Raw genomic sequence first — 12,345 nt, forward strand, 5'->3', positions numbered from 1 at the left:
GGACAGACGGAGAAGCAGCTAACGGAAGAAGTTACTCTAATTATTCCAGATTTCTGTGCCAAAAAAATTAATGGGACTTGCATGCATCACTTACACATGCAGAATTACACAACCAGAGTTGTAGAACTGTGGAAGACCTGATGCACCAGGTGTGAATGTGCTGCTTTGCTGCAGATTGTCAAATGCTTTGTGAAATACATCCTAGAGCGACAAAATGGTTTGTGAAATACATCCTAGAGCTCCAAATGCTTTGTGAAATACATCCTAGTGTTAAATGCTTTGTGAAATACATCCTAGAGCGACAAAATGCTTTGTGAAATACATCCTAGAGCTCCAAATGCTTTGTGAAATACATCCTAGTGTCAAATGCTTTGTGAAATACATTCTAGAGCGCCAAATGCTTTGTGAAATACATCCTAGAGCGCCAAATGCTTTGTGAAATACATCCTAGAGCGTCAAATTACTCCTCAGACTACAGATAGACCAGAGGAAGTGGAGAAGACGGGGGTTTTGATACGATCACACTCAGAGAACATGTGAATGATATGTTCTTTAATCACTCGTCTGCACTGAGGGTATTTTGACTGTTTGGAAATGTAATTGAAGTGCTGAGTTAAAGCGTGTAACACCAGGATGTGGATGTCAGTGTTACTGCCTCGTCAAAACTGGTCTCTTTATTCATTATTTAACACTAATGGGGCCTGGTTATATTCAGAATGAACACGTTGTTTAGTCATACTTCTTGTCTATTCCTATCCCTGATTAGTTGCATCTCATTAAAACCGAATCCAATTGTATTAGTCACAGGCTCCGTAAACAACAGATGTAGACTAACAGTGAAATGCTTTCTCCAAATGTATTCAACCAAAATGCCATGACAAACTCTTGAGTTGCTGATGTTATAACAGGAAGATCAATAAACAATAGTATTTATTTGTATGTCTACTGAAAGTGTGTGAAGCATGAGTCCATGATAAAGTATCCCTACCACAGGTCTCAATTTACTTTCAAACAGCTATGAATGGGTGTACAACTTCTGCACAACAGTTACTGGTCTCAGCAATTCATTGCTGATTCCAGAGTTTACTGTGTTCTAAAAGTGGATAAGAAAAGGTCTGGACTAAAGGGAGTTATAGGTGAGATGAATTAAATAATCCAGCCAATTAAGTCTAGCTTCTCCAAGAACCGTGTCAAGAGTACAATCTATTATTACTCTTTTCCTTGTGGCCATGGGATGAAACGCACAAGCAATCAAGGTTTCAACCAACAAATGCACACATGAAAAAAATAAGTCCCACCCTAACCTAATCAGCGTGCAGAGCACTGGCAGAAAATAAACTCCCCCTTTGTACTGATGGTTGAATTTTGTTTAAAAAATGTAATAAATAAAATGACACAATATGCCTTTAACATGAACATGACCAAGGATTTAACACAACTTGTTAAATCCCCTCTGTGAGTCAGTGTATGGCTTTGACAACATGTTCTGATCGTTTTGAATCACTAAACACTCTGACCTCATTATGGAGATCCCCAGATTGACTATTTATGTGAACTGTGATATGAAGTGATTTACTATTGATATAATGCTCATACACCATGAGAACATGAAGCGATGATGTCTTATGAAGTGATTTCATTTGAATGATTTACAAACGTTGACAGGGAGTCATATTTAATCTATGCTTCAGAAGCATCCAAAAAATGACTTTATGATGAGAACTGTAATTAAAGGCATTGGAACAAAGATCCCAAATATTTTCATCCTGGCAGTTCAGATGTACCGTTCATTGTAAAGAGTGCAATGGGAATCTAAGGTAGACAAAACAATAATTGGATGTGTGTTCCACAAACACCTAGTTGATGGGATAGTGCAGCATTTGGCAACATTTTTGTATTTACCCAGAGTCAGATGAACTCATGGACACCATTTTTACAAAGGAAGTTGAAGGTAGTTTCTGGAGCTATTGCTAATAGCGTTATCACAATGAATGGAAGTCTATAAGAAGAGCAAGCATACAAATGGTATCCGTGAGTTCATCTCACTCTGGGTAAGTACAAATAAAAGGGCTATTTGCCAAAATGTCACACTATCCCTTTAAACATTGATCAGCATTGTCAACAGAATAATATAGTTTCAGGAAAAAAAATGTGTCCTATAGATTACTACAGGTTGGCTATCACAACTATGGTCATCATCATCATCATCATCATCATCATCATCATAATCATCATCAACCTTGTACTGGCCTTCCTCATTGGAGAAGAGGTATTTTGAAGGTTGCACATAAAAAAACATTCAACAAAACCTGTAAAATACAACACTCCAGACTATGTTTTCCACACACCCACATATCAACCCCCACACACCCTCTACCCCACCCCTGCTCCCCCACTCACCATAGTCAGCATCATAGAAGATGATGAACTTCTGCCAGCGCAGCTCAGTGACCAGGGTCAGCATGACGTCATTGAGGCGAGCAGGAGGACGAGCGGCCAGGGTGTAGCTCTCCCCATCAGGGCTGGGGTTGAGGTGGCAGGAGGTGCGTGGCGTGCCCTCGCCGTTCCTCTGGATAAACAGGTGGGGTATGTGCATGGCGTCGGTCAAGGACTGGAGGGCGTTGGCGGCTGCACAGCCTGTAGACGTCACCAGAGCCAGGATGCCCTGGTTCATCAGCTCACAGGCTGAAGAGGGACAAGGATAAGAGAGGGACATGATAAGACAAACTTCAGACATTCCAATAAGGAAGCAGAGAACACAAGGGATCAGTAGTGGTCAAATGAAAGTAGTGTGTTCTGTTTGTAGAGATGACTAAGATAAAGATGGAGATAAAAAAAATATGGAGATAACAAAATTCCCCCCAAAGATCAAACTCCTGGAGAAATTGGGAAGGGACTTATAGGGACAGAAGTTCAAGGGCAGGTCAGAGCAGGGCACAGCAGGGCAGGGTAGGACATGGGCAGGGTAGGACACAGTGCAGGACATGGGCAGAGAAAAATAGAGCAGGAGACCAGGGTATGGCCAGGGAAGGAACTGAGGGCACATACTGCCATGGGCATTGGGACAACAACAGAAAGAGGATGGGTGAAATATTTGGTGGGGCCTGTAGAAAAGTAAAATGTCACAAAAAAGGCACAAGTGCAGTACAACAAATTATGCAATAAATCCCTTTCTCTTTTGCATGCACCCCCTTATCCCTCCCCATCACAACAGAAACATATATTCACTGTAATCTGTCACTCAGAGTAACATACAAATCCATGTTTGTAGTAGTTGGTCCAACCACCACTTCCTTCTGCTGTTTGTTTATGTTTGTGTGTGCTTGGGAGAAATCAAGATACTTGTGGTTGGGACAAATTATTATTTATATTTTACAGTACTGTATAACATCTATGGCTCCAAATTTACTCTGAAATGCTGTTCATTATAAGTAATAGTAAATAATGTATGAATGTTGCGCATCTCTGTCAGTGAGTTCTGCTTATGAAGTGTTATAAAGTACTATTCTAGTTGGAAGTGTGCATGGAGCCATTCAAAATGGTAAATAAACATTTACCAGTGCTTAAAAACTGCTGACTGCCAAGTACACAAGTCAATGTCTTGATTCAAAGATACAATACAAATAAAATGTTCATGGTCATAAGTTAAACAAGTTTAATGTGAGTGTACAAGCTGTAAATCTTCTAAACTTCTACCGACTCCCACCCACACACTAAACGCATCAACACATATCAACCACCTACAGTATAACCAAACAAAGTCCAAAGGGACTCTGATTCAATCTTAATAAGGCAGGAAACTTTCAATCAACCATGCCTTGGGTCAATGAATACTTGTCTTGCATAAATAAGTACACTGAGTGTACAAAACATCAGGGACACCTTCCTAATATTGAGTTGCACCCACTTTTGCCCTCAGAACAGCCTCAATTTGTGGGGGCATGGACTCTATAAGGTGTCAATAGCGTTCCACAGGGATGCTGGCTCATGTTGACTCTAATGCTTCCCACAGTTATTTCAAGTTGGCTGGATGTCCTTTGGGTGGTGGACCATTCTTGATACACACAGGAAACTGTTGAGCGTGAAAAACCCAGCAGCGTTGCAGTTGTTCACACACTTAAACTGGTGAGCCTGGCATCTACTACTATACCCTGTTCAAAGGCACTTAAATATTTTGTTTTGCCCATTCAATCTCTGAATGGCACACTTATACAATCTCAAATGTCTCTATTGTCTCATCTACACAGAAGTGGATTTAACAGGTGACATCAATAAGGGATCATAGCTTTCAGCTAGATTCCCCTGGTCAGTCTATGTCATGGAAAAAGCAGGTGTTCCTAATGTTTTGTGCGCTCAGTGTATTATCAATGCACCTGATCGTTCCATGCATAAAGGTACTGCACTCTGGCCCCATACGGGGGTGGAGGGGGGTGCGGGGCAGGAGGAGGAAGAGAGACAGAGTGAGTGAGAGAGAGAGAGAGAGAGAGAGAGAGAGAGAGAGGGAGGGAGGGGGGGAATAAAACAAAAAATATGTGGATGAGTGAGGGTAAATAGGAGTAGCAAATCAGGGGGCGAGAGAGAGGGGGGAGACAGAGAGACAATGAGGGAATTTAGGTGATTGAGGGACCTATTTTCCCCGAAGCACCTTCACATGCTAATGAATCACCCGTGACCTGAATCTTCAACAGCCCCAAAAAAATCCCAACTGGCTTGGCACTCACAAATTCAGTTCGACAGTTCAGTAGAGGAACTCAGTGGTTGTAATTACCCAAAGTACAGAAGAGCAAAAATATCCTATTTAAAGGGAATGTTTTTCTACATAAATTGCGCTTAATTGAGACCTTAGAATATCTGTGTCGACCTAATCAAGTAACATTGTGTAGGAAGAAATGCAGCTGGGAGTTTAATTGGTAAAACCAACGCCTTTCGATATCACACCTCGTACCCTTCAGATGAGACTGGGGAGGACCATGCTCCTCAGTGAATTTCATTAAAAAAGTTGTAATTTTTAGATAAAACTATACTAAATATGTTCACGTTACCAAATAATTGATTAAAACACGCGGTTTTGTCATGAAGTTCTACAGTAGCCTCAGCAGCACTCTGTAGGGTAGCATCACGGTGAAGCCATTGGACAGCTTGCATTTGTCCTCCTCTGGGTACATTGATTTCAATACAAAAACCAAGAAGGCTCATGGATCTCACCCCCTTCCATAGACATACACAGTAATTATGACAACTTCCGGAAGACATCCTCCAACCTATCAGAGCTCTTGAAGCATGAACTGACATGTTGTCCACCAAATCAAAAGATAATTCAATAATGAGCTACAGCTAGCTAGCACTGCAGTGCATAAAATGTGGTGAGTAGTTGACTCAAAGAGTGTGAAAGACAATATTTAAACAGTTTTGAACAAATTAATATCTTTAAAAATGAAGGAGAAGCAATAGAGAAACCTAGCTATATTTCTTTGTATTTTTTTCCACTTTCACTTTCAATTAGCTAGAGAACGCAGCTAGCTAGTTTAGCCTACTCAAACACCCATTTCAGGAGAGATGCTATGTTAGCTAGCTGGCTATGGCTATCCAACACTGGAATTCTTCCAAGTCAAGGCAAGCGTTTGGTTTTATTAATTTATTATCACCGGGAGCCACCAGTGTAACTGCTAAACTGCTTGCTGACTGTACATTGTACGGCATGATTGTAGCGGGTTTACTAATGTGTTAGTTCTAGTAGCTATGTTGACTATGACATTAGCTAATATGGTGACAATGATGTAGACTGTGTGTAGCAGTTAGCAGTTATGATATGATGGTCACAGATAGCTGATGTGTTGTGCACTGAAGTCCACAAGCAAAGGGAAAAGGTGAGAGGAGGAGAACGTGTAGATGCGAGAAGGAATTATACAACAAACAAAATTATCTTACTGTTTGTATGTGGCTGCTATGAAAGTGAACTGTGTGTGAGTGTGATCAAGTTTGTATTCATTCTGCCGATTCTGTTGAAAAATATTTCTTAAACGGAAGCAAACGGAATGAAATGGGGATAAACATACCTGAATTTCTCTTTTGCTGTTGGACTTATATCACCCTATATCAGCTAGATGCAGGATAGAGGATGTAAGGTGGTATTGAATGGGTCACTGTCTGTCACCTTAATTACTCACATTTTCTCTTGACCTGTGCACCTACGTTGTACATTTTCATTCATAGGCTAGGTTGTAGTAAACACATGATGGGTATAGGGAACATTTTGGTATCATGTTGTAGCATTAACCTATCGATGTTACATTGAGCTGGCTGAATGGAATATGAATGACAGTCATCCAATATGCTGTAATAGAAATAACACCATGCTCATTAAAACTGACCGCCATTGACTCCTCCTTACCGGTACTCCTTGTATATAGCCTTGTTATTGTTATTTTATTGAGTTAATACTCAATTCTTAATTGTTTTGCGAATATTTTCTTACCTTTTAACTGTATTGTTGAGAAAGCGTTTGCAAGTAATCATTTCACGGTAAAGTCTACACCTGTTGTATTCGGTGCATGTGACAAATAAAATTTGATTTTATTTGACCATCCTACGCTCTACTAATGTGTCATTTTCATAATGGCATAATTTTCCCCTTCTCTCCCTCATTCTACAAGCTAATGGTGTGTCAGGAAATGGAACCAAATAGAAGCACAGCCATTATGTCTACACTAAACCCCTCCTATCCCAGGACATGATTTGCCCATTTTTTCCTGGAAAATAGACTATATTAATATTTCAATTCCATTACAGACAAGCCTCTCTGACGGGCAGAGGTCTGCAGAGGCGCTGGCAAAGATGATAATGATGGAATAATGACTACTAAATGTTCTCACTAGAGTAGAAAGGGGCTATCATTCATATGCTGCTGTGTATCTGACACATCATGTTCGTTGAACTGCAGGCCTCATCCGCAGGAAGGTTTGCTTACTAAAATAAATGTACTCAGACTTGGATAGGTTAACATGGTATATATACAGTGCCTTTGGAAAGTGTTCAGACCAATTTACTTTTTCCATATTTTGGAAAGTGTTCAGACCAATTTACTTTTTCCATATTTTGTTATGTTACAGCCTTATTCTAAAATTGATAAAATAACAAATATTCATCAGCAATCTACACACAATACCCCATAATGACAGCGAAAACAGGTTTTTAGAAATTTTTGCAAATTTATTAAAAATAAAACAGTAGTATTGAGACCCTTTGCTATGAGACTCGAAATTGAGCTCAGGTGCATCCTGTTTCCATTGATCAACCTTGAGATGTTTCTACAACTTGATTGGAGTCCACCTGTGGTAAATTCAATTGATTGGACATGATTCGTAAAGGCACACACCTGTCTATATAAGGTTCCACAGTTGACAGGGCATGTTGGAGCAGAAACCAAGCCATGAGGTCAAAGGAATTGTCCGTAGAGCTCCAAGACAGGATTGTGTCGAGGCACGAATCTGGGGATGTGTTCCAAAAACATTCTGCCGCATAAAATGTCCCCAGGAACACAGTGGCCACCATCATTCTTAAATGGAAGAACTTTGGAACGACCAAGACTTTTCCTAGAGCTGGCCGCCAGGCCAAACTGAGCAAGGGCCTTGGTCAGGGAGGTGACCAAGAACCCAATGGTCACTCTGATGGAGCTCTAGAGTTCCTCTGTGGAGACGGGAGAAACTTCCAGAAGTATAACCATCTCTGTAGCACTCCACTAATCAGGCCTTTATGGTAGAGTGACCAAACGGAAGCACATGACGGCCCACTTGGAGTTTGCCAAAAAGGCTCCTAAAGACCCTCAGACCTTGAGATACAAGATTCTCTGGTCAGATAAAACCAAGATTAAAGTCTTTGTCTGAATGCCAAGTGTCACGTCTGGAGGAAACCTTGCACCATCCCTATGGTGAAGCACACAGGCAAGACAATGCAGGAGTGGTTTTGGGTCTCTGAATGACCTTGAGTGGCCCAGCCAGAGCCCGGACTTGAACCCGATTGAACATCTCTGGAGAGATCTGAAAATAGCAGTGCAGCAATGCTCCCCATCCAACCTGACAGAGCTTGAGAGGATCTGCAGAGAAGAATTGGATAAACTCCCCAAATACAGGTGTGCCAAGCTTGTATACCCAAGAAGACTTGATGGTGTAATCACTGCCAAAGGTGCATCAAGAAAGTAGTAAAGGGTCTGAAATCCTACGTAATGTGATATTTCAGTTTTTTTCTTTCTTAGAAATTAGCAAAAAATTCTAAAAACCTGTTTTTGCTTTGTCATTACGGGGTATTGTGTGTAGATTGACGAGGATACCATTATGCTGACGAGATTATTGCCACAATGCTGTCATGCATCACATTCTATTGACATTAAAATGAGCCCAAATCGGGGGTTTATCAAGCGAAATATCTTATGTTCCTTAAACTCTTAATTGAAAACATTAAAAAGACATCTGTCTGAAGGATTGAAGGCTGTTTAACAACAAACATTGTTTTGATTCAGATGTTTCCCTGCAGATGCTACTGCCACATCAAAGCACTTCTGTATGCACAGATTGGGATGTGGCAAATTATTATACATCATTGCAGTCACAGGGGACATTATATACAACTTCTGCCGAGCAATCCGTTGCAAATTATGAGATTATCTTCAATGTGTACAGTTGTAATTGGAGCATAGCAGAATGTAGCTAATGAACCTCACCAATGCTGTGGTGAGAGTATATAAATTGGGGCTGTTGGAAGAATTTCAAACGGCAAATGAGATGATCTCATTTAGTGTCTCTCTCTGTAAACACACTAAAGTTTAATCAAAGGGGAAACCTTTGCAAAAATAACCAGCGACTGCATTAATGTTGACACCATTTACTCAGTATGTTGCACTTGCACAGTAGCTGTAAATAAAGTTAAATAGTTTAATAAAGGTTAAATATGATATATATTTTTTGAAATACAGTAGCTGTAAAACATGTTGAATGTAGATAGAGACAATAATATTGGTATATGTTGTGACATAACCAATGAGACAGATTAAAAGACCAGCCACACGGATTGCACATATAAGCCCAAGATGTGTGGGAACCTCTTGGCAGTTAGGCCAATAATAAATTGATATTTCATAATCCCATTGATTTTCCTCAGTATACTTCAGTAGGTATTCAATCCAAATCTTCTAAAATCATTCACTCCTTTTGACCATGGTTAATCTGTGAAATATGATTGTTTCTGGTTATGGAAATTAGGCTAGTGGCAATGCCCAAACATTTTTTAGATACCCCTACCCGAGGTACAGTACCAGTCAAACATTTGGACACCTACTCAATCAAGGGGTTTTCTTTATTGTCAGTGTGGGTGCAGTGTGGGTGCAGTGTGGGTGCAGTGTGGGTGCAGTGTGGGAGTGTGGGTGCAGTGTGGGTGCAGTGTGGGTGCAGTGTGGGAGTGTGGGTGCAGTGTGGGTGCAGTGTGGGTGCAGTGTGGGTGCAATAATTGAATAACATGGATTTCTAAATGTATTTCGCGACGCACGCGACGTGTCCGGTCTGGTCAGCATGTTAGGATATCTTAATGCATCTTGGAAATATAGACCTGTAAACACAGAGAAACAATATGAGGAAATGTTAACAATGAATATTTTTTGATGAATGTAAGATTAACTTTTTGGTAGCTGACTAAAAAACAACTTTCCAAGTCAAATGTACTCTCATTCTGTGCTGTATGGCCCTGCCTGACAAAATACATACAGTTACACATGCTTTTTCATGTCGTGGCTATTTTAATCTGCTCTAAGGAAAACAAGTGGGCTCAGACATCAGAATTAGATTGTTTGGGTTCAAAGATTCTTTGAAGGATTGTGTTACTTTAGCCCCTACTATTGAAGTTAAGTCAGGTAGGTGTGACTATAGTATGCTCAGATTGATGCTCAATGTCAAATTCTAATCTTTCTACCATTACATCTAAGACAATATGTGACCCGTTTCAAGAAGCTAGGCGTATGTATGTATATATATATTTTTTTTATCAAAATGTGTTTTTGGCAGAAATGCCTTCTGGAACATGTCAACGTTCATGTCCATAAATAACAAACTTGTATGCCATCTGTAAATACAAACAAAATTGTTAAATTACGAGTCTAGTTGGTTTAGCCACGGAAAAATACAGGAAACTTCCCGCTAGCCATGGTTGGTTGAGATAATGGATGGGCTGAACATGCCAAGAGATGAGTTAAGATTGGTCTGCCATACAGCATGATTCTATCTATAACATGAGCTGCTCAGTTTGTGTGGACAATCTGCTTTTTTTAAGAACTGAAAAAGTGTTGCTAATGCTATCAACATCGCTGCAATGAAGTTAATAGCGCTATCGACGAAGATCAATGGGAAAAAGTTGTGATGGACTACATTCAGGAAGACGATTGTGCCATGCTGAGTCTCTCTGACTCTGAAAATGAATCAGAAGATGAGGAAATCCCTGATTAGGTAAAACATATTTTTATTGAACCAGACATTGTAGTCTACTGATGGCAGTGATGGGGGAAGAAAAGGTGATCAACAGTGTTGTTGTCATTGAAGAAGTTGACCGAGTTTTGAAAACAGTGAAATGCCTAGTCGAAGCAGAGAGATGATTGCCAAATGCGGAGAGTCGAAAAGAGAACACAGAAGGCTGTTGTATAAAACACATGTCTCCGGATTACATTTTCAAACTAAGGGCAACCATGGCATCCATGAGCGAGAGTGTTCATCCATGTATACGGGTAAGAGTCTAGCTACATTTTCAGATATAATACATTTCTAATTTTGTCAGAAAGTAATTTTCATTGCCTTTAGCTAGCTAGCTAACGTTACGTGTGTGATCTGTATAGTAATATTAGTTGTATCTCAAGAAAGCCATTTGCAGTGCTAGTTATAGTCTAATGTTAGCTAGCTAGCTAACATTGAACCTAGTTGGTTAGCTTTAGCTACCTGCAGATTCATGCATGGTGCATGGTAGTATTAGTTGGGATTTTGGTTCATTGATACATGGCTAAACAAAAGACTCCACTATGCAAGTAACCATTTCACAGCACAGTTTACACATTCTGTATCCTGTGCAGGAGACAAATAAACATAGATTTTATTTTATATAGAGTGTTTACCAGAGATGGTAATATGAAGAACAACATGACCTGCACCAAAGTCAAATTAGGATATAACATTAGGCCAACGAGAGGGTGTCCAAGTTCTAAAATTCTCCAGTAGAATGCCCTACTTTAATTTCATCACACTCACAACTGTAAGCTATTTTCTGTAATTAGCTCGCCATTAACTTGTAAATAATGATCTTGTTGTAAGTTGATTTTCCTGTAATAATGAATACAAATTAGCTAAAGTTAAGACCTTGTCAGCGATATGATATGGTCAGTATTTGAACTGGCTAGTCAGTTAACAAGCTAGAAACAAACCAAATCATTGATCAGAAAGTTGCTTTTAGTGGCCTGGTTTTAAATGGATGGGTTTATTGGTGTTAAAATACACCAGTTATGATATTTTGGACCACCAGGCTGCTGATGTCATGCAGCCAGTTGTTTTTGTGTTTATACTTCTTATAACGATAACGACAAGTTTGATGTCGGACGACAATAGAATGTTCAGGATGTCACTGCGACAACTGTATACAGAAATGTTGATAGAACTGGTATAAACCAGCCTTTAATCTTAAAATCTCTGGTTGTTTAGCACATTACCATACTCACTCTGTTTAGCACATGGCCTCACGTGAATCTTTAAAGAGATGGGTGGGGCCAAGGCTTAAGAGGGTGTGAATGATGCTGAATGGGTGTAGACAAAGGAGAGTTCTGTAGTAGGTGTACCAAAATATTCAAGGAACAATTTCTCAAAAGTGGGGTTACAAATGTATCAATTTTCAAAGCAGAATTACATTGTTCCTCAACTGTAGTGTTGATATACCATTTTCTAGCTCTGATTATCTACTTTTTTCAAATGTAAAAAACAAAATTTTGCTACATAAGACTGAATCGAGTCGGTCAGTCCCATATGGCCACAGTGCTGCTAAATGGCACAAGCATGTAATGAAAGTTTATTCAGGCTCTGGATGCTCACTGATTAGTGAGGAAACTTACCATGCATTGTGGCCTGGCGAGTCACCAGATCTCTTGCAAGACAATGGGGTGTTAAGGCAATGGTCAAAGACCCAGTTAGAGGTGCAGGGTAGGATTTTTGTGGTCATGAGCTATCGAGGAGACCACAGCATTCATGGCACAGGAGCCAGTTTATCGGGCTGAGATTGATATGAGCCTTTAGCCATTGAGGTCACAGGGGTTTATCACATTCAAAACTC

General features: G+C 40.0%; 1 protein-coding gene across 2 annotated transcripts in view; it reads right to left on the reverse strand.

Annotated features, from left to right (window-relative positions):
• The window catches only part of LOC109899747 (glutamate receptor ionotropic, delta-1), a 472,062-nt gene that overhangs the window by 209,184 nt on the left and 250,533 nt on the right, over window positions 1–12,345 (reverse strand). For both annotated transcript variants that reach the window (XM_031835660.1, XM_031835661.1), the window contains exon 3: window positions 2,401–2,685. In XM_031835660.1, the coding sequence (XP_031691520.1) occupies window positions 2,401–2,685 (285 nt within the window). The remainder of the gene's footprint in view (window positions 1–2,400; window positions 2,686–12,345) is intronic.

Source organism: Oncorhynchus kisutch, linkage group LG11 (genome assembly GCF_002021735.2).
Source record: "Oncorhynchus kisutch isolate 150728-3 linkage group LG11, Okis_V2, whole genome shotgun sequence".
Classification (NCBI taxonomy): domain Eukaryota; kingdom Metazoa; phylum Chordata; class Actinopteri; order Salmoniformes; family Salmonidae; genus Oncorhynchus; species Oncorhynchus kisutch.